This window comes from Oculina patagonica, chromosome 13 (genome assembly GCF_052425735.1).
Source record: "Oculina patagonica isolate OP01 chromosome 13, crgOcupat, whole genome shotgun sequence".
Taxonomy (NCBI): domain Eukaryota; kingdom Metazoa; phylum Cnidaria; class Anthozoa; order Scleractinia; family Oculinidae; genus Oculina; species Oculina patagonica.
Window position 1 is genome coordinate 17,771,662 of NC_135770.1, and position 22,647 is coordinate 17,794,308.

At 37.3% G+C, this 22,647-nt stretch overlaps 1 protein-coding gene across 3 annotated transcripts; it reads left to right on the forward strand.

Moving 5' to 3' along the window:
• The first annotated feature begins 413 nt into the window (after positions 1-413).
• Positions 414-21,785, forward strand: LOC144636799 (arf-GAP with coiled-coil, ANK repeat and PH domain-containing protein 3-like). 3 transcript variants are annotated; one of them, XM_078495996.1, is made up of 22 exons: positions 414-684; positions 1,397-1,552; positions 9,029-9,142; positions 9,406-9,498; positions 9,775-9,885; positions 10,540-10,608; positions 10,738-10,809; positions 11,073-11,182; positions 11,546-11,640; positions 11,986-12,020; positions 12,360-12,534; positions 13,115-13,232; positions 13,536-13,650; positions 14,560-14,700; positions 14,833-14,910; positions 15,993-16,037; positions 16,519-16,651; positions 17,311-17,444; positions 18,511-18,599; positions 19,111-19,258; positions 19,503-19,571; positions 20,004-21,785. In XM_078495996.1, the coding sequence occupies exons 1-22, from the start codon at positions 562-564 to the stop codon at positions 20,091-20,093; spliced, it is 2,313 nt and encodes a 770-aa protein (XP_078352122.1). In that variant the 5' UTR covers positions 414-561; the 3' UTR covers positions 20,094-21,785. The 3 variants fall into 3 exon arrangements, 2 of the variants coding, with proteins under 2 accessions (XP_078352122.1, XP_078352123.1); XM_078495997.1 differs by having other exon boundaries at positions 19,503-19,566; XR_013567625.1 differs by lacking the exons at positions 18,511-18,599; positions 19,111-19,258; positions 19,503-19,571; positions 20,004-21,785 and adding an exon at positions 18,186-18,501 and having other exon boundaries at positions 17,311-17,860.
• The last annotated feature ends 862 nt before the right edge of the window (positions 21,786-22,647 follow it).

The window sequence follows — 22,647 nt, forward strand, 5'->3', positions numbered from 1 at the left end:
AATCGCATTAGTACGCATGTTCAGGATGGATTGAAAAGCGCAGACCTGGGAACCAACGAATTAGTGCCCCCTAAATTTCCCCTAAACTATTAAAGAAAACACACTCTACAAGAGGAAAAGCTCAGAAAAATTCTTCGTATTTACGGTAACTCAGATCCAGTATTTAAGATACTCTTGGCTAGTTCTGATTATAAATGGTAAAAAAAAATATGTTTTCAGAAGTCTTTTATACTAGTTTGTTGATTATGATGTATTTAATCCTCGTTGAAATACCCTGATTCATAAAAATCCCTTCTTAATTTTGCTGCATTCTTTTTTTTCTTTTATAACAAAAGACACAAAATTTGACAAAACCCACAATGCATTGAGGCCCCTAAGCTACGATTCCGATATGGCGAGGTTTCCAAGCTGTTATGATGTCGGAGAATATGGAAGGGAAATCGAGAAGATAGGTGTAGAAAAATTTGAATTTCCATCCTAATTTACATTCATCAGCGGCACAAAACAATTGCTGTGGAAGGTTGATGTGTCTTTTTCAGTGAACAGCTCTGAAGATTCGTCATGACGTTTTATGACAATTATTATGAGGCCTCCACGCCGGACCTTCCCTCGTACGAATTTGTTCTGGACGATAGTCCGTCATGTCACCAATCGCTCAAATACTGGACAGATCGAGCCGCTGAGGTGAGAAATTAGGATCTGTACATTTGTACAATGTGTTTTTGCTTTGTACTTTACCAAGAAAAGAGCGACTTTGTGTTTAACGCATAAAAAAAAACAAATCTTGACTTGAAATACAAATCTTGACTTGACACAAATTATGTGACTTAGTGAAGTCGCGAGTAGTGTAATGATGGTATCGTTTGTCCTTGAATTACGTGAAATTATATCAAGTTTATAATGCTAGCAATACAAAAAAATTCAATTTATCTTGTATTTTGAATATTACTTAACTATAACAAGGCTCTATTACGATGTCTGATATGTTTTAAACTTATTATTGACTTGTAATGACATTTGGACTATTTTTGACACCTGCTCCAGTCTTGCACCCTACAGTTTCTTGAATTGTTCTCGTTAACCGTTCTTGGAACATCTGCAAGCCCAAGAGCTGTTTAGAACAACCAAGATTTTTGAATTAGGAGCTCAACCTGACTATATTTAGTGTACATTCAGTTGACTTTTATAGGAACAAAACATTTATTACAACGAGGAGGCGGGAAATTTTTGAGTGGTAAAATAGGAGAATCAATTTTTGTAATAAAATATGTTTGAGTTGGTACAAATTTAAATGTAATGGATGGGTTACATATTCAAGTAAAAGAAAGTTATCAATGTTAGCGTTGCATATTTTTTAAAGTTTATGGATTTTAAGATTTTTTAATTTACCCATTAGATTAGCCCAGCACTATCCAAGCTTACTGGCACAGTGGAGTCATACTATAACACTGGAATGCAACACAGTAAGGCTGCCGCTGGGTTTGGTACTGCTCTATCAGAAGTAGCCAAGACTGTTGAAAATGATAAAGACATCAGTGAACCAATAATGAAGGTACTTACACTAAACTTAACTGTGTCAATACATTTACATAGCCAGTGTCCACTGTTTGAAATAGCAGTCTGCCATAGCCACAAGTAGGCTACATTTCTAGGAATTTAAGCAGTGGTGGATCTAGAGAAGGGTCCCGGGGGCCCAGGCCCCTAGTTAATCTGTCCATATACTTTATTTTCCACCTTTTTTCACTAAATTTCTTAAGTAAACTTAGATTATGTTTGTGTGTTTGTGTGTTGTTGTATTTACACCTGACCCTTTTAAAAATTATTGTAATAAACACCAAGGATGGCTGCCCAATCTTATTAGCCAATGGTGGTTATTTTGGGCAGCCATGTACTTTATTTTTTTTTTATTCTTGTCTGTATTGTAAATTTAATTTAATTAAGGATGCAAATAAAGTTGTTGTTGCTGTAGAACAAATAGAGGTGCAAAGGGCCAAGAAAAATTATTTTTTAAGAGCCTCCCCCTTTTCTAGGGTCTGGATGATTGCCCCCCCCCCCCCCCCTTATCTGAAGGTCTGGATCTACCACTGTTATGGTCATTACCATCAGACTTTCTTGTGTGGTATCATTTTGCAAGACACTCGACTGTACCCCAGGTGCTTTTCTTCACCAAATGTGCAGTGTACAGACAGGGCGCAAAAACGGCTGAACATGCGCAGTAAGATCCTAGCCGTCTTCCCGCCATTAGAGTTTCAAAATGGCGGACGACGAATCAAAAACGAACACGTAATGGCGATGGCAATTTGCAACATCTTGCTCGCTCAAGGCCCCTCAAAACAACTCGGCTAATCTCTACAATCACTCGTGTTGATGTTTTGACTCTGATCGAAGCGATCGAAACGATATTTTCAGTTTTATCGGGCGATGAAGACACCTCTTCTGAGAAGTAACTTTCAGCTTTTCCAAATTCACCCAAGGTAAAGTTTTGCCTTCACTTAAGGTCATGTCAAGCTCGCTAAGGTTTTGAACAGCACTAAATTGCAGCTTGTTAATTTCTACGAAACATTTAAAATATGACTTTTTTTTCGTTCTGATGAAAATTTTTAAATGCTTCTTGTTCATTGACTTAGTTGCAAACAATGGAAAGATGTCGGAAGAATCCGTAAGTAGAACACACTTATGCCTACTCTTATTGTGATTTTCGCTTGTGTGCTATTCATTCGTCTTTTGTTTATTTTGAGTCGTATGCCGATAGCTCAAGACTTTATGTAAAGTGTATAAACGTACAGTATGTATGTATGGAATGCACCTTGAAAGGTCAAATAAACTGTTATTTGATTATTTTATTTCTTGTTGTGGTGTATTATGATATATATGCCTAATGCTAATCAGTACATAAAACACAAATTTATCCTGTTGAACGAAATTGTAATGTGTGTACGACTAATAAGCTGTGCAATGGCTTCCCTAGATATTAAAGTAGGCTGGCTGTGCTGAGGACAGGTAAAAATAAAAATATACGAAATAAAGTAAATATAGATTAAAATAAATGCAGTCCCTTACTGAAGGTCTTTATCGTGATGTCAGACATTTAAGTCCTGAACTTAGACTGCTAAAGTAAACTCTAAGGTTAAAAAATGTCCCCTTCAGTCGAAATTATGCTGTAAACACATAGTTACTTAGCTAATAGAAATAACTCAACAAATTGAATATTTGTTGAAAAACCAAGAACAAACAAACAGTAAATTGAGCGGGGGAGAATATGCTTCGGAAACATTTCAAGGTTTAATTATTACATTCATGTAACTTGAGAGCTAACATGGTATCATAAACTCTTTATAATTTAGTGACTACTTGCACTAACTAAAGTCTTACAATTTCTTGTATAACACAAACTTTAAGGAACAATTATCATAAACTTGCATAACATACTCTTAGTCACTCATAACATCCTTTAGGCTCAGTGACTGAAACTCGTGTAGAACAAAAACTTTTCATTCTTTTTATTGACCCTCAAAAGAAGACATTATTAAAATTATAATTTTACCAAGCTCACTTACAAATGTAATGTGTAGGCCTCATAGGTTTATCATAAACTTGGATGGCTGCTGGCTTCCAGTTTCCATCTTTAATTCATAAAGCTCAGCATTTTTCTTTGTCCCATGCTTGTGTCATTGTTGAAAAATACATCTTTATCTCATATACCTGCAGTCCTTAATTTAACTTAAGCTTAATTATGTAGCTTACACTGTGTTGGATGGGTGCTGCAGAGCACTATTCTCTATTGAACATGAAGAGAAAAAAATTAAAAAAAAATTAAAAAAATGAAGAGCTGTTCCATAGCAAGAGCAGCAGAAGGAACAGAAAGAGAGCTTGAAGAGCAGGGAATGACCCAACTCAGAACCAATATCAAAACTGCAGTTGTCCACAAATATTACTCTGGTCAACAAGAGCTGCCTCAAACCATCAAAGAAAATTGACTGGGAAAATTGACTGGGCTTATAAAACTTCATAGGGGGTTTTGAATGGTCTCATAACCGGGGGGCTTATATCCAAGGGGGCTTATAAGCTGAATAAAAACAATGTTTTGAAATAAGCTACAGCAGCATTGATTAAAATAAGTCAAATTTATTTCAATATTTAGAACAGTATTGGGAGAGGGAGGCTTATATCCAGGCAGGGGGGGGGGGGCTTATAGTCGGAGGTAGATGGGCATATATAACAGGGGGGTTATAACCCATGATTTCATGGTACTCCTCATCAAGACAAATAAGTTCCCCCAACCCCCTGTTATAGTCAATACTAAGAGCTAAATTGGTCAGTGAATAAGCCAGAGAGTAGTTTATGAAATTTATTTTTTCATGCTGTACATGTTGTGTATCCCCAAATCATTTTGTGGAATACATTTTTCCATCATTGGTGCTATTTATTTATTGATAAAGATCAAATGCATTCTGTTGAATAAAATTACATGTAACAGATTTATTTGTACAAGAAGTTTATTTAGACTGAGAGATTATTCCCAAAGAAAAAAATCCTCCCCCTCCCCACAGAAGAAACTCTACCAACATGGCAGGCTACAGAGAAATATTTCTCATGTAGTGTATTTGTATTTTAGGGTACTGAATCCTTAAAATAATCCTATACACTCTAAAGAGACTATTATCTGTACACATGCTAAGTTATGGCTGTTATTCTGTAATTGCCATCAGTTGTCTTGTTGCTCTTATTGGTAGTTGTTATCAGCAATCAATATGAATGTCTATAGTTGAGTTTCAGCTGAAAGTTAACATAACCTTAAGCAACTGACAGTTAATAAATTAACCCACATTCAGATATGGAGGGATCCATTACGGAAGAATACAATATATGTGGCTGAACTTTCCCAACACATGAGGAGGCCTCTCCATTGAAATTTAAGTGGAATAAAGTCCACTTTAAGGAGAATAATAATTATTTAATGAACACATCTCCAATGAAATAAGCGTCGCACCCACAAACACCAACCCCCCCCCCCCCGCTCAAAATGAAATGCCATGTCCATAAAATTTATTTCCCCTTAAATCAAATGCCTGATTCCAACATAAAAATGAATCCCCCCTGAAACCAATGCCATTCCCACATAAAACACTGACTATTTTTGTAATTTTTGCATGCTAAGAAACAGTTCTCTAGCCCTGCTTACAGCTTTTACCTGTGCAGTGATATTACTAACAGGTACTAGACTGTAGACTTGATTCAGGACTGTCTATTCTTGGTTATAATGCATTCCCAGGAGAACCAGACCCTTCACTGGCTTCACAAGCCCTATTAAAATTGTGCTGCAATACATATTTTGAACTGTTGCTTGTTCATTTATATCATAGCCACACCTTCCACAGAGGCTGTATTACAAAAAAGTGACAACAATCAAAATTATTGTGTAGATCACAGTTATGCTCCGATTTTTAAAACTCCCCAACCCCCAGGAATTTTCAATCGCTTCTGTGGGGGGAGTATGGAAATTTCCTGGAACTACACAATGTCAGGCATGCTTTTGAAACCAAGAATGGAAGGGCTTGCTACAACATTTAACAGGCAATGTTCATTAAAAAACAGGGACCGCGGAGCATTTTTCCAATTGGGGGGGGGGGGGGGGCGGCTGACTAGTGACTTGAAGTGGGGGGCTTTAGAGAATATTTAGCCTGAGAATACAGCCCCCTCTCATTCGCTCCCGCTACTACATGCGAAGCAAATGAGAGGCGGCTGTATTTGCAGGCTAGAGACTCTTCTCTTAGTAAGTCTATTTTTCAGAAATATTGAGGAGGGGGCTAAGCCAACCCATCCCCCGCGGCTACGTGGTCCCTGAAAAACACAGACGCTTTTCAAAAGAAGACAGTAATGCAAGCGAATAATAGTGACTTAAAATTAAGTCACTACAAAGTAATGATTCCTTGAAGCTCTAAGCTAAAATTTTTGGTTTTTAAAAACTGAGCAATTTCATGGGTCAGAAAGCAACAACCTCTCTTCAGGAATATTTCGAACACCTACATGTAGTTGCATCTCTACATGTACATTGTGTAACATGTATTATTAACAGAAACCCATTAGGGTTGATTAATTGCTCCTTAAAACTAAAATAAATAAAATCAATAACAATAGTGAAACAATAACAATTGTGAAAACAAGTCAAACAGTAGCCTGCGTAGCAGGCGTCTGTGTAGTTTTTAGCGCGCGTAAAAGAGTGCGCGATCGCGAGAAGGCCGCGCGAGGAAAAAATCGAGGAGACGCCTGCCCGGAAACCCCCCGAAATCCGTTTTTTTTTCGTTCTCTGAGAGAACGAAAAATATCTCATTGGCTGGAATGGCCACGAGGGAATAACCGGTAAATTTTGATTGGCTCTGAACGTCTCGAGGGATTAATTAGTCGCTTTGCGAAAAAAATCTGTCTGTCATCGGAAATGCGAGTCTTGTTAGAGTTGTATTGTCTGTCATCGCAAATTTGACTCGTGTATGTAAACACTGGAGCACGTTCATGTCTGCGGATGAAGTTTTCGAGTCCTGTCTGCAGGAAGTTTTGACCAATTTGCAGAGCAGAGGTTAAAACTTTTCTTTGAAATGCAAACAGAGGCAAGCATTGCGCCATCTTTTCGAAGCGAAGAGTGTAATGGCGGTGTTGCCGACCGGATTCGGCAAAAGTTTAATCTTTCAGTTGTTAGTTCTGATGATGGAGGTAAAAAGAAAACGCGATGGTGGAACAGGCTTCGCCAGCCTAATTGTCGTTTCACCACTTCAAAGCATCGTAAAGGACCAAATTTTGGAGGTCAGGTCTATGGGAATGTCAGCCTGCAATCTGACAGATTATCTGGAAAATTTGGATGAAATTCATCGTGGGCAATTCAACATTGTGTACGGTTCGGCGTTAAATGTAGCACACAGATTGACCAGTTTGCGTCCTTCACGTTTTTCAGCTTGTATCCCGATCTTTTCGAGACTCGTCGCAATTGCACATTCATTACCGATATTCTTGCGTGCCGATGGTTTAAACAAATTAAAATACGAAGAAATCCTGCTTTCTCACCACACTGACCGTAGGTAATCCTCAAGTTTTTCGAGCAAAGACGGCAGAAAGATTGATTTTCATTCCTTTTTCTGCCCAATTTCGAGGGCTTCGAAGCCATAGCTCGATCTCCGCGAAAATGAAAGGAGTTTCAGATTTCGCTCCCGCGAAATTGAAGTCTGTTCTCACTCATTTATTTTGACAGTTGACCCAGCGCTGTCACCTAATTTTAATTAAATGTAATTGTGGGCGGCAAACACGTTTCGGGGGGTTTCCGGGCAGGCGTCTTCTCGATTTTTTTCCTCGCGTGGCCCTCTCGCGCCTTTCGCGTTTCTCCCATTCGCGCGCTAGAAACTAACGACGCCTGCCACGCAGGCTAGTCAAACAGCTGGTTTTCAAATTAACTAAAATTTGTCTAGAAAAAGAAGTTCCAGTTGAAAACATCACCGCCTGATGACTTTAAAATAGAGAGATCTTGGTTAACAGACACTGTACATGCTTGTTTCGATTTTATATTATTTTTAATATATGAAACTCACACTGCTCAAAAGAGACAGATTCGTGTCATTTTAAGCATGTTACACGGTGGATATAACTTCCTATGTGTGCAATATAAATGTTCTTAAGTATCTTTGAACTTAAATATTAGATACCTGGTGGGAGGGGAAGATAATGATGATGCAAACGAACTCGGAGAACGAAGGATTAGCTTTGAAAATGGTGACGATAAGGACGAGAGCGATTCCGATGGTTCATCTTGCGACCACCACGAAGGTTCTGACTTTGACGAGTCACATCACTTGAAAATTTCCAAGATAAAGGACAAGGCCCTTCCCCGTTTTTCAAACCTCGACAGACTATACGGTGTTTGAAATACAGCTTAATCCGTGGAGAAGGTAGAACATTAGAGCCTCTCAAAGCCCTGCTCAAAGCCAAAAGTGTCACACACGCTCGCCAGTTTAACATGTGCACGGCCGATGTCCAGAGTGGAGTGGAAAATAAATCTAGTTTTAAATTATCACAGAAGATTGGTTCATGCGTTGAAGTAGTAGACCCTCACTGGAAATGTCATTTTAAAACAAAAACGGCCTTTTTGCAAGCCAGTTCAAACACAAACAATGCATGTGACTCACGCCATTTTGAATCGCTGACCCATGTTTCCGCGTAATCGTTCCTTTGGTAAATCACTTCATTGGCCATCAGCACTGCAGGGATTCAAGGTAGAGTCAACTACTGGTCTTATCACTTGTAGTGTCCATGTTAGCCGATTTTTTTCGGTAGTACGACCGTATAAACAGTAAAATTACTCACACTGAGATCGAACACTTTCAATCGATTTCCATTTGTGATTGCAGGCTCTCATTGAAAAGCATGCGCACTTAGGCGTCATTCGCTATGATACGTCATAAAAATTCGACCAATCAGCCGTTTTTGCGCCCTGTCCAGTGTACATTGTTAAAAGAGGTCATCTATCATGGACTTGTATAACCAATGGGGGTAGCTAGGCTAGCAATACATACTACAGATACCAGTCATTAAGTGCTGGAGGGTTCAGCTATACAGTACAGTAGTATAGGCAAGGTGAAAATAATCAACTATTATGAATTAAAACAACAATAATAGCAGGTAAATATTATTGTGTAGGATCAGTTTACTTTGTTGTATTCCTTCATGTCAGGGATGTAGCTAAGAAAAAACTAAGTTGGCTCATTATAAAGCCCAGCTGGCTTTTCTGGTCTTTATATGCTCAAATTATCCCAAGTCTTTTGTTTTTTAGTGAAATTTCAGGTGGTCATAGCATAAGCTCAGTCTTTCAGCCAGTGAAATTAGCCAGCAGCTGGCTCTTAGCTACATCCCTGCATGTACAATATGGGCAAAAAAAAGAGTTCAATTGTGAATCAAGACAATGCGTTCAAATCAGATGAACAAACACTTAAGCTGCCAATAATGTAATAATAAAATGTGCTAACATTGAATTTTAATTTGCCTACAGTTTGCAGACATGCTTCAGAGAATAGAGTGCTACAGGGACATGTTCCTAAGTCAAACAGAGATCCTTACTCTAAAGCCACTGGCTGCTCTTACCAAGGAGTTTGAAAAAGCTAAGGTAAGACTTGCTTTCATTAGCTCTTGTAACTTGATTTGACTTGAATTAATGCGAGCAGTTTTCGTGGACAGTAATATGTTGCGTTGTACTATCTTAACGCGCGCCTGCAGGGAATCATGGTAGTTGTATTCATCGTTGCAAAGTCTTGCGCATGGTTTGATGAATACAACTACTATGATTCCCTGCAGGCTCGCGCCATAGAGGGAATCAGGCATTACAGGCATGTGATACTTTTAATGTTAATTTATTTAATATACCTTTAGGAACTTCAATCTCAAATGCAGAAAGCCAGGGATGCACTGCACATTTCCTGGGAAAAGTACTCCAGCCTTTCACACCAAAGTAACTTGCAGGAGGTATAAACAATTATTTTTAATAAATATTCAATTTTTTCAGTTGTTAGAGGGTAGCAATGATGGGTCATGATCCTGTGTCACACATAACACATGTTTTGCTACCCTCTTGTTAGTTTGACAGCTAAAATTTTGAGTGTTCTTAGTCATTTAGAGGCACTTACTAATAAAATGTATTTTCAAAATCTTAAATGTATTTATTAAAGCAACTGGAAAACATATCCATTAAGGATACTTGAAAATCATCAAATGACGTATGAATGTTTCATTCTTTTACAGCCCAGTGTAGTGGACAAGCTTGCACATGGCATGTTGCATGCTAGGCATAACTATCAGAGAGTGCTACTCAAGTATGTGTCAACTCTGAGAGACATCCACACTTTAAAGAAGGTAAACTTGGCATGCTTGACTGAGTAACTTAACCCATAAGTCAGTACCATCATTCCCTCAAATCCAAGTGGCAGCTGTCTTCAGAAGGACATTCAAGATGAGGGAAAAAAGTCCATGCTACAGAGGACCATGACCAGTTTCTGATGGGGGGAGGGGAACAGGGGGAACTGTACTTCCCAAACCTTTTACTCTAAGTTCACAGGCCCTTTTTAAGTGGTTCCTGCCTCTGTGCAATTTTTATTGCAAAATATTACAAAGTGTTGCAAACTTTTTCTCAGTTTCTCCCGGTTCCTGTCATCTTGGGAATCCTGCTTCCCGCCCTCTCTTCTTCCACCTCCCATACCCCTCCCGCCCCCCAATTCTCCCTGGTCCCCCTCCACTCTGATAAGCAAGCTCTAATTAAGTGATATCAAAAGTGATAATAAAGATGCTTTTCTGAAAACATGTCTACAAATTATAATTTTTAATCATCTTGGCTATTCCTTTTGTTGTGAAACTTCATCCTAAACTTCACACCGAGTTTTAAAGACCCTACCTCCTTAACAAGTCTAGTCAAGAAAGTACAGTAGTCACACAGACATAGGTAGAAACTGACATCAAGTGTCCTTACTAACCATGGGCACATGGTATCAAAAGTTTATTTCTTTTTTACAGGTGATAATTCTCCAAAAAGTTCTTGAACACATGCTTGCCCAGTTTTCCTTCTTCAATTTTGCATACCAGGTGGGTGAAAATACTTTCAATCAGTCTTCTTTCAATTTCATTTTTTTCAGTAACTTTTTTAATTGGATTCAGGGTACCCACTGCCACCCAACATATATCCTGACTAATGTGCTTCTTTTTTCTTGATAGACATTAAAGGATGTTGAACCTTACATGAATGATCTTTTCCAAGAACTACAAAATACACATGCCAAACTAGAGGTGGGTAGGTTAAAGGATAACTTTAAGTTGCAGGCCTTTGATGATCCTTTCTGGTTTTTTTTTTTTTGCAATGCAACAAACGCTAGAACCATGACATTATATGGCCTAAAGGGCCAAAAATTTTCCCTCCGCGCGATCAACCCTCTTTTTAGCATGAAAAGGCCTGTGCTCCTTTGGGGCCCCTTTCAAACACCTCTGGATTTTCCCATTGAAGATACCCATTGTTGTTGGCTATGCTTTTATTTTTTATTCATGTTTCACAGGATAATCTCCAAGATGATGAAGATGTCCAGGCATCAAGTGAGGCTGATATTCTTACTCAGTATCAGAAAGACGCTCAGTCATTTGCTGAGCCACAGACCACTGTACTTGGGTAAATAAACCTAACACAAACCTAACACAACCTAACAGCCACCTCATTGATTTTGCTATCTCACAAGCCTCAGTAATAAATTATTTTCGAGATTATTTATTTTCGCTGCAAAATAAATCTTAACAACAAGTCATCATTTTCCAACCACCGGGTATTTGTTTTTTAGATGATTATTTTTGCAGGCTAAATGGTATCTGTTTTCTTTAATGTAAAAATTCCATTGCCAGCAACTTTGATTCTCAATATTGAACATTCCTTGGGTTATTAAATTTTTGATACCAACACTTTTTAAATTAAAATCATTACTTGATCATAATTTTACAGTATAAATTTTAACTTTTATCTGTGTTGCTTTTATATCAGGTCAGCCACGCTGGGTCATTCTGTCACTACTGTTAATGTGCAAGCTGGTAAATTTTTCAACAAAATTGGGGATTTGTTTCAAGGCAGTACGGCAGGTAATTAAATGTTAAATTTTGAATTTCTGTTATTAAAATGACGGTTCTAAGAAAATTAATTGTGTCCATGCACTACACTAAATCTAATCAATCCTCCAAGTTAAGACCATTTTAGTCGCCATGGCGACTAAATTGGAACCAAAGTCGCCAGCCTGCCGACTAAAATTGAGAAGAAGGACTGAAGCGTGAGCTTAATTTAGCGACTAAAATTTTTAACTGGCGACCAAACCTGAGCAGTCGGTGGCCAAATAAAATAAACTTGGAGGGTTGCTAATAGTACAATTTAAGATTGAAGAAGAAAATTAATAATTAATTATTAAGCTTTTATTTAAATCTTACATCTAGGATCTAAGAAAACAGGCAAGGATCAACAGCGTCAGGTACTTTTCTGTTAATTATAATTAATATTTATTATTTAATAAATGACTTCTACTGATGTTATCATATGTGCTGTAGAGTAGATAATTATCTTAGATGTTGAACATTTGCAGGGTTTCAAAATGTTTTGAAATAGGCATCAGCAAATGGAACAGTAGGCAGCTGTGACAATGCCAAGCTTGTTTGTCACAAGCTGATTTCTGTGACCAGAGCAACCAGTGACATATAAAACCCTGTATTTGATTACTAACTTTAATATCAAATGAATGCAAATGACAAAAGAAAATAAGAGTTCAATGTTATTTCCTGATGGGTATGTGGCTCTTCTTTACGCCTTTCAGGATCAAGAGTGGGAGGTGGTTGAGAAACCTGGGCAGTCATCATCCCCTCAAGTCAGCAGAAAGGATGAGACATCATCATCTTCACAAAAACCAAAACCACCCCGCCCTGAACCACCAAGCAGCTTGCCGTCATCTCCAGCTAAGAAAAAGGAAAGCCCCTCACATACCCCTGAAGGTACAAGATGGTTCATCACTGTAACAACTTATTCTCCTGACTATAATTCTCCTTTGTTGATGGCACGGGGATAGTTCAGTGGTCATCACCCGTGTTCCAGTCCCACACCCCGACCTCGAAATTTCTTTTTTTATGGTAGCAGAAATGGTGCAGTGGTGAGAGTTCTCAGCTCCCACCATTGTGGCCTGGGTTTAAATTCCAGATCTGGCATGCATCCTGTGGGGTGAGTTTGTTGTTAGTCCCTTTCGTTGCTCTGAGGGTTTTTCTCCAGGTTCTTCTCTCCTCCACAAAAAACAGCACTTTCAAATTCCATTTTGATTGTGAATACACAGCCCTACAAGAATCTAGTTTTAAATAATTTAATTTATTTACCAGCAAATTAGAGAAATTTGCCTTAAACCCTAAAACTTAGCCATTTTTTTTTAGTTAAAAGGGAGGCAGATCGGGGGGGGGGGGGGGAAGGCGGAATTAAAAAACCTATGTTTTTTTGACCCAGTTTAAAAGTTTGTTTCAAGTAAAATGTTTACATTTATGGTTTATTATAGATATTCATGAGTGACCTTCCTCGTTTCATTCCTAGACGATGCTCAAGAAAAAGTAATTAAAGTTGTACCAGATGATCTTCTTAGTCCAAGTACTGAAGTCACTCCACAGAACAAAAATGTCGACCAACAAACAGATGATTCAAGACCCATCCAGTAAATGCAAATCAGCTTGTTTTATTGTGTTATACAGTGATAAAAATGATATTCCAGATATAATGAAGGAAAAATAATTTAATTCAAAACCAACATTTAGTGGTGTAGTGATGTTTAGATTAGCTTTTCGATTAATTTTTTTTCACTTTCTAGACAGTCTGACTAAAAAAAATGTAATTTGACTAGTGGCTTTGATTTAGACTAAGAACCTTCTTTCCTTGCCAAGGGTGTGTGTGTTTTGAGGTTAAAGATTCACTTAGTGGGCAATAATAATCTTAACCTAAGATAATGCCTTAATTTCAGAATATCAACAGGAAAAGGTACTCAAGTTACATCTTCACAAGGATGGGAGCAATGTAAAAGAGGTTATCTACGGATAAAACAGAAAGGCTTTCCTAAGTCAAGATGGCCATTACTGGTAAGCATATCCCAAGATCAAGGTCAAATTACTGATTTTAAATTGCTCAGCATTTTCCATGTTTTCCCATATACATAAAAAAACAACAGTCCCTATTTACTTTTTAATCTGAAATTTCAGTGCAGCTAAGTAATGTGGAGAAGTGGTCTATTTTAGACGATCTGAGCTTTAGATAAAGTGCAGTCCACTCTGACCACTATTGCAGAGGCCCTGCCAGGGGGGATCCTGTGTCGCTTGTCTAAATTTAAAAAATTGATGTGACCCATGTCGCTGTTTTATCACACTTCAGGTCACGGTTGGTAGTTGAATTGAAGGAGAATTGCTTGCCCTTGCCGGAATTTAAGTTTTTCGCGATTTTATTTTATGTGTTGTCACTACTTTCTGGGCCATGTCGCTTGTCCAAATTTACCCTGGCAGGGCCTCGTTGCAGCTATAATTTGAGTTGCAATACAGTAGCTCCAAGTGCATCCTCCCACTTTTGGGATTCCAAATTAAGTTCTCTCAGGTTCAGGCATGCCTGTAGACTCTGAGCTGGTTGTCTTTGCATCAAAGGTTTAAAAGTTTACCTTTACATTTTATACTTGGCTTGCATTTTTCAGGCACACTAATTTGAATAGTTATATAGCATCAAACCGCTTGTAGACTACAATCATGTGTCCAAACAAGAGTTCTATTAATATTATAATATACTGTACTTGCACTTGAGTTATCTTGCTCCTTCAATGCCTAGGATTGGAATAGATTTTTATCATACCCATCAATGTGGTCAAAATCAATTTAAACACCAGAATATTGTGACCTCTCAAACATTGCATGAGAATTAAGTAACATCAAACAAAGGACAAGATTATTTTTGGCAAAATTTTTCCATCCTACCTTCATTATTTTAATCTACTTTGTCATTTTTAGTACTTCATTGTAGACCAAAAAGATGGAAGACTGTTGGCTCAGGGACAAGAACAGATCAGTCCATCAGTAATGGAGAATCTACTGCTATGTACAGTGAAGTTTTGTGGTGCAGCAGATGCTGACAGAAATAACTGTTTCCAGGTAAAGTTGTATTTTTGGTCTTAATGAAAAAACTACTTTGTCCTATACATGATCTCTATGGTTTCCAACACAATCATATGATCTTAATTTGTTGTTGTTGTTTGAGCCACAAACTGTTTGCTTTACTTTCAGCTTATATCCCCAAGTAGTGAAAGAATATTCCAAGCAGTAACAGATCAAGAAGTACAGGAATGGGTTACAGCCATTCAGGTAAGGGCTTCCAAGTCAGTAGCTAACTGCTTTCAAACCACAACACTTGTTACATTATTCTCTTACATTTAGAAACTTACAGGTATTCAAATATGGGTGGTGAATGGTACTTCGAAAAATGTGTGTGTCACAGAATTTTAACCAAATTTTAGGAGAAGACCCATCATCTCAAATTTTTCTGGGATGCATTCTTGGAGTCTCGATTACTAAAAAGGTCTTGGTCTTGCAGAAAAGATATCAGTCTTGTGGTCTAGCAGTCTCGAATTTGCCATTCCTTTGTTTATCGTTTGTAAAAGAAAAGTCAAAAGACGCCGCGCAAGCAAAAACCTTGTCTTTTTGCATGTGTTATTTTTCGAAAACGAAGGAAAGACCAACGAAGTTGAATGCAGGGCGGTGTTGAGCGCACGTGGGCGGGCTTGCGTGCAGGGTTTGGAGTTGTTTGTGACAGTTTTCAGTTTGGCCGGAACTCAAAGTGCGTTTCTTGCGCTCACGCCTTCAATTATATGCCACAGTACCAGATATTATAGATATTTTAGATTTTAACTTTTAGATTGTTAATTATTTATGTAATAGTTTTTTAATAGTTTTTTAGGGGACCTAAATAGGGATGACCTCATGGTCCGCCTTTTCAGATACCACTTGTGTGATACCATTTGTGTGTTTTTGAATAAAGTATTATTATTATTATTATTATTATTATTATTATTATTATTATTATTATTATTATTATTATTATTATTATTATTATTATTATTATTATTATTATTATTATTCGACACCCTTATTAGGTGTGGTCTAGCTCGATGAACACTGCACTGGACTCCAGATCAAGAGGTCTGGGATCAAGTGTGGCCGTGGTCATTCAGCTTCATTGGATACTAGACAGACACTTTATTCTTAGTGTCTTCATGCACCTACCAAAATGAGTAGCAGCGTTTATCAGGGCAACTAGACAATGGTGGGGAGTACCCTGTGACGGACTAACCTACAACTGTAACATGACATGACCTTGAGCACTGCTTCTTTCCTTACAAAAGATATTCTATTTACAGTGACAACATGTATGTTTTCTTTTTTGACAGAAAGCAACTGCTGATGCATTAAGAAATTCTAAAGCAAAATTACAGGTGAGAATGAAACCTTTCATTTGCTTCACTATGTGGACAACACCACATTTAATATATAAAGCACCATATGGTAACTTAAAGAGGACACAATAATATTATGTGGGAACCTTAGTGCATTTTAAACCAATTTCCTGTGTCGGTTTTTTATTGCACTTCCTGTGCCTGTCGGTAGTTAAATTGAAGGAAAATTGCTTGTCCTTGTCAGAATTTAAGTTTTTCCAAAAGGGTTTTTCTTTGTCGTGATTAAATGTGCTGTCCCTACCCCCCTTCTTGGGCTGTGACGCTTTGTCGGAATTTACCCTGGCATGGCCTCAGTTTTGGATATCACCTGCTTTAAAATTTTGAGCAGATTCATTTACATGTTGTCAAACAAATAACAGAAGTTTATTTCTAAAAGTGGAATTTTGGATTGCATTCTTCAAGATTTGTCCAAAATATAAAAGGCCCATCAAACTTTTTTTTCCTTTTGTGATTTCTTCAGTCACTTGCTAGATCACAAGTGGACAGGTCAAGCAGCTCTGCAGCCAATTCAAAGAAGGTTTTTGTGCTAAATGCATCAGAGAGAATAAGAAAGATTGAAGGCAATACCTACTGTGCAGACTGTTCTGCACCAAGTAAGTAAAGTTACATGTAAATTAAGCATTTTATTCACTAAAATTGTGTGATCGTAATCTGATTATAATAATATTTCTTTTCATTTTTTTTTTTAAATTATTATTATTCTAACTTGCGTGCACATTCTACTTGAAGAGCTAAACTGTGCTTGTTTTGGAAATTTCTGTTTTTAAAATTTACAGCTTAACATTTTGTGTTGTGTGTTTGTTAAAAAAAACTTTTAGCATGAGATGTTAAAAGGGCTATGCCACGCAATTTTAGGCAATATCAGCACTGACCTATTGTTCATAGAATTAACTGAAATATCAAATAACGGCTTTAAACTGTAGAAGAACTTAAAAGAAACACAGAAAGGCCAAAAAGGGGCATGGATGGACAAAATTTGAGAAGATTAAAACGGATTGCGTTCGGGTAAACTTGAAAAACGTTGGCCTAATTTTTTTGAAGTTTATCTCAATTTGTGTGAAAGTGTCATTCACAATGCTCGAAAATCACCCTTGTTTGTTATGTGGCCGTGATTTAGCCAATACTTAATAACAAAAACAAATAAAATTACCTATTAGTAAACAACCGTGACATAGCCCCTTTAACTGGTTCAGGTGCAAGTTTTGTTGTTTGTTATAACATGTTTGTTTTTTCTCAAAATGTTTGTTTACAGGGCCAGACTGGGCGAGTATAAACTTAGGAATCTTAGTTTGTATAGAATGTTCTGGAATCCATCGCAGTCTAGGAGTGCATGTGTCTAAAGTGAGATCACTAACGCTAGACAAATGGGAGGAACTAACTGTGAAGGTATGAATTCAAGTGATTTAGGCTTTTAAAGCAAACATCATCAACTAGCTGGGGGATATTGTACAACAACATTCTAAGAAAAAAAAACATGACTGCCCTTCAATAACAGGCAAACTACATACTCTGCTCAATAATCAGTTGCATTTTCTGCTCTGGCAGCGTAAATCATCTTATCTGACCTCTAAGGAAATAGTTCAGACACTTAAGCAGGTTTAAATGGTCATATCTGTGGAATGTGTTTGGTTGATCTTTATCCATTTTGTTTGGTCCTTTTTTCCAAGGTTTGTTCATTGTCATAAACTTAATGACAGCGAAAAATGCAATCATAATTGGGTTTTGACTTCAGAGTTGCTTGTTATTGTTAGGCACGCTATAGGAAACGTGGCATTTATGTCAATATTTCTCGATTACTATTTGTTTATCCTGTTCATCATTCGGAGAAGAGCAGGAATCGAAAAGATTAGTTCACAAGTACGACAAAGGCGATGGAAGTGGATAGGTCATGTTCTGCGTATGGCACCAAACCGAAACCCACACGTGGCATTATCCTGGGCACCAAGCAGGAAAAGAAGCAGAGGACGGCCAAGGGAAACATGGCGGAGAACGGTGGAGAAGGAACGCGCTGAGCTGGGACTAACATCGTGGGCTGCAGCAGCAGCTGTGGCCAAGAATAGGGACAGATGGCGAGCATTGATGTCCGGCCCTATCCCCCACCAGGGGGCAAGGAACTAAGAGAGAGAGAGAGATCCTGTTCATCATTAAATATACTTACTGCATTTTGACACGGAAGCTTGTGATTCAAACAGTCTGAAAGGTCTTTGTTGTGTAGTGGGAATTCAAGAATTTACTTGATATCTTTTCTTCCATTAAACCTTCAGTTCATTCTGCCAAATTTGAGCAAACAACTTATTAATATTTATTATTCATTTGATTTGTCTCTAGGGCAGTCATGATCATATCTAGTGCCACAGCAACTGCCAACTGTCTCTTTTCTACTTACAGATTAAGATTATGATTATGGTTTAAATCACAGTTTGTTTTTAAATTGTTGTTCTTGTTTAACTAGTTCATGGAAGGAAGGGGTAATGATAAAGTGAATAGAATATACGAAGGCAATCTTGGAGAACATCAGAAACCCACAAGAGATTGCACAAAGTGAGTTGCAGCAAATATTAGCGCTTTTAGTTACATTTAGTTTTCAATGCTTCCATGACTGAACAAATGATCACCTGGTACTTCCATCAAATGATCAGAGTTGGTTTTTCTTCACATAGTTTTCTTTGCAACCCTAGTTTTCATGCACAACCAACAGTCGGCCCGCAAACGGCCAACAGACTGACAGGTTTTTTGGGGAGCTGTTCTTCCCTTGATTACCAGTTGATGAGTTATTCACAAAGTCAAGTTATGTGATCATGCCAGTTTATCAGGTCTACTCCGCAGCCTTATTTTGGCAGTCGTGCAATTATTATAATTAACCCTTGTTTTGTGACAATCAAAATGATGGGCTGTAAACCAATGTACTTTATATTTACTAGATCATTAGGGGAAAGAGCCAGTGAAAATGCATGTCATGCATGTAATGCATGTTATACAATGTAGCATTTTGATTTGTACTATCTATTTGTAAACATCACCACTAACAGTATAACATTGATTTGTTAAACAGGGAGGAAAGAAAAAAGTTCATTCGTGCAAAATATATAGATCGTAATTTCTACATTGCTGAGGAAAGTTCAGATCAGGACCTCCAAGCAGTGATGAAAAACAGGCCGCCAGGAGAAGATGAAGATGAACTTTTTAATGACTCTGCAGAGGTAGTTCAGTAAATAGTATTGTACTTTTCCCCAAACAACAATGCAGACGTTCTTGAGTAGCCTGCAAATGCAGACAGATTTTTTTTTTCTACAAAAGAATACCATACTGTATTTTTTGGCAGCAAAAAAAAAAAACAACAGCCCAAAGTCTGTCAGTGTTCACAGGCTCTCCTCCCTCTCAAACTGTGACTTTGTTGCAAATTATTTGACAAGAAATTGATTATGCCTTGTGCTTTTATTTCAGTTCCTTGATTTTCTACAGGAGAGAAGTCTTAACCGAGCTAGTCCAGTTTGTCTTGTTGAAGACTGTAAGGTATTTTCCTTGTTTCAGAGATTCTTAAATAACAAAGCCAGAAATATCTGTCAAACCTGAAAGGGAACAGGGGTGGTGCAGGGATGGAGCAATGGTGAAAGCGCTCGCCTCCCATAAGTTTTGCCAGGTTCAAATCCTTAACCAGGCATTTTTTTATTGGGAAAAAGACAAAAGTATATAGTATTTACATAAATAAAAAAGATATATATACAAGAAGGGTAAAGCGCAAACAGGATATGGGTACCCATTCTCCAGTTTTCCTTCCTCCACAAAAACCAACATTCCAAATTCCAATCAGTCTTCAATGCACGTACACTTTCTAACAAGCTCCTGAGAGCTCTTCCCTGTTACGTGGGAAAATAAAATACATTATTTTACTTTTTTTTTCTTTTTGACCCAGCACTGAAATTTATTTTATTTAATTTTTTACAGGAATGTCCTCCATCTTCTTGTATCCATAAGGGACAGTTTGCCGCATCACAGCTGGTTGTCACAGAAGAAGGAGACGAAAGTGAATGTTAACTTAGAATCCAAGTTATAGACAGACATAAAACACTAATCTTAATATTATTTATAATAATGGTCGAGACAGCAGCAAAAATGTAGAAATTTTCAAAAATAATACGACTTTTTTAATTTTCACAAACATGTTTTGACGGTACATCCGTCATCGTCAGTGTCACGGTTATGAAAGTTTACAGTGATACAGGCACGTTTTAAATCACTGTAAACTTTCATAACCGTCACACTGACAATGACGGATGTACCGTCGAAACATGTTTGTGAAAATTAAAAAAGTCATATTATTTTTGAAAATTTATGTAGGTGAAACATAATTGAAATAAAAATGTAGAGTTTAACCTATTTAAATTTACAGGTCACACAAATTGTGAGTTGTGAGTTGTTGAATGGTCACACAACTATCTAAAAGTGTTGCGTGACATCTGAACCGAAGTAACAGCTACAAACAAGAAAACACAATATTATATGACATTGTGAGGAATATTTAATGCCTTTATTTTTTGAATAACTAGGCTGAAGTACTAAATGAAGTGTAACAGATTCATGGACTTAGGTGTCAACTTGTAGGGGAATTATGTATTATATTTTATAATCAATTATAAACCAAACATGAGGGCTATACCAGGAGAATATTGGTCCTTCGTCTTGAAAGTACAGATCAAGCCCTCACCTCAGTGTATTGCATCGCTATGGATGAGGGTGCCATTGATATAAAGGACCCTAGTCAGCCTTCGCAATTTTCGCTGACATCAAAATTATAAAAGTAAACTGTATTGCGAAGCGAAATATTATTGCATTGCTGTAAGTTGTGTCACTGGAAGTCTCTAATTATCTTAAGTAGTTTTACAGTCATCTCTTTCGTTTAGTCATGCTCCTCATAAAATATAATTATACCAAACTTCTTGTATGTAAACAGAAACAAAGGCGTCGCTGACTAGGGTCCTTTAAGACTTTTGTTTTTTGAAATGTCACAGTTGCAGTCACTGGCAAGAGCAGTTCCTTTGTTAGATTAGTTAGAAAATTTTGTTCTGCCTTGTACCAGTGCTAATATCTTGGTATAGTTGCCCAAAGAGCATTTTTCCAAACAGTTTTTCTCCGAAATAGGGTTACAACTTTTGCATTTTAGTCTGAAATAAGGTGTGAAATATGTTACAGATCATAAAAGATCAAAATTGAGATAGATAACAGGTTTTACAGGTAAAGTGTGAATTATAAAATATTTAATAGGATGTGGAAAATAATATATTTTGGCCTGCAACAATGTAAGGCCAGGATTCAAGCAGCACACCATCACAATAAATTCCTAGGATAAATCTCTCTTTCTCTTCCGTTCCAGTGCAAATGTAACTGTTACAGATGCTTTCTTTCTTTATGCTTGTAGTACCTAAACCACCATATTAGGGACCTTATGATCAAAGTACGAGTATGAGATTAAGTACGATATGACTTTATAAACCTAATTCTTATGCTTTCGATCATCATATTTCACACCAATCTCGTACTGATAGTCTCCTTTTCAGCTGTTCAGCAGTAGGAAGGAGTGAGGGCTCTGGGAACTTAACTGGATAAATTCGCAAGTGACCTCGATTTTGTATTCATACTCAAATCTGAAGGTCCCTATTGATTAGGTCAGTGTTACAGAGGCATTTCAGCATGCCAGTCCTTAAAATTAATAAAGTGTTGGAAATTCCAGATCAGTGTCCAAGTTTACGTTGTTATTTCAGTCGAACCACTCATAAGTGACCACGGGACAAAACTCGGAACGCATCAACTTGGATTGCTGATTTGCATTTTATTATAAAATAATGGCAACTACAGTATTCCAGAACAAGGTAAAAACAATAGTTGCTTTTCTTCACCCTGCAAGCAGAGCCTTTTTGGCTCTGCTTGCAAGGTGGCTATTCTTATTGTTGTCCAAGGCAAAAAACTTTAAGGTCATTGCCCTGAAATAGAAGTGAACACAATTTTTTAACCAAACTTCACCTATTGGTTTATTACTTTAAGGGAACTTAAATTTTGAAATAAAAAATCTCGATGATTTGGTAAGTGCAGAATGCAATATGGAACAATTGAAAGTATGATGTTTTAAATATGTTCGTGTTTATTTGCTTTATTTTACTTTCGGAAAAACTGTTCACAGGCTACTTGTATTCTTTCCCAGGTGTTCCTTACGCTAATCTTTGCAAACGTATCGCGACACTTTTGTTCGTTTGTAACAAAATACTTTTGTCTTCCTTGAAAATGCGATAACATGAAACTTTTGTTTTTTGTTTGTTTTACGGCGGCATCGATGACATTTGTTTAATTTAATTAAGTTACGGTTTAGACTGCACGAAAGACGATTCTCAAAAACTAAAGAAACAAATCTAATCAAAAAACATATTTTTCGACAGGTTTTTTAAAACGCAGTACAGCTAGGATATTTGTTTCCTGGTTATCAGGTGTTCACGCCGAAAATCCCGGTGCAAGTTTTTGCATACCTAATTACGAAAGCGATGTGAAAGTCTCAAAATCTAATTTAATTAATTTGCGGTTTTTACTTGGCGCCAAGAAG

Excerpts from the sequence above, each read along its gene's own strand:
- LOC144636799 (XM_078495996.1), top strand. The coding sequence starts at position 562 with ATGACGTTTTATGACAATTATTATGAGGCCTCCACGCCGGACCTTCCC. Across the intron at positions 9,143-9,405 it reads AGGAGTTTGAAAAAGCTAAG|GAACTTCAATCTCAAATGCA; the intron begins GTAAGACTTGCT and ends ATATACCTTTAG. Across the intron at positions 11,183-11,545 it reads CCACAGACCACTGTACTTGG|GTCAGCCACGCTGGGTCATT; the intron begins GTAAATAAACCT and ends CTTTTATATCAG.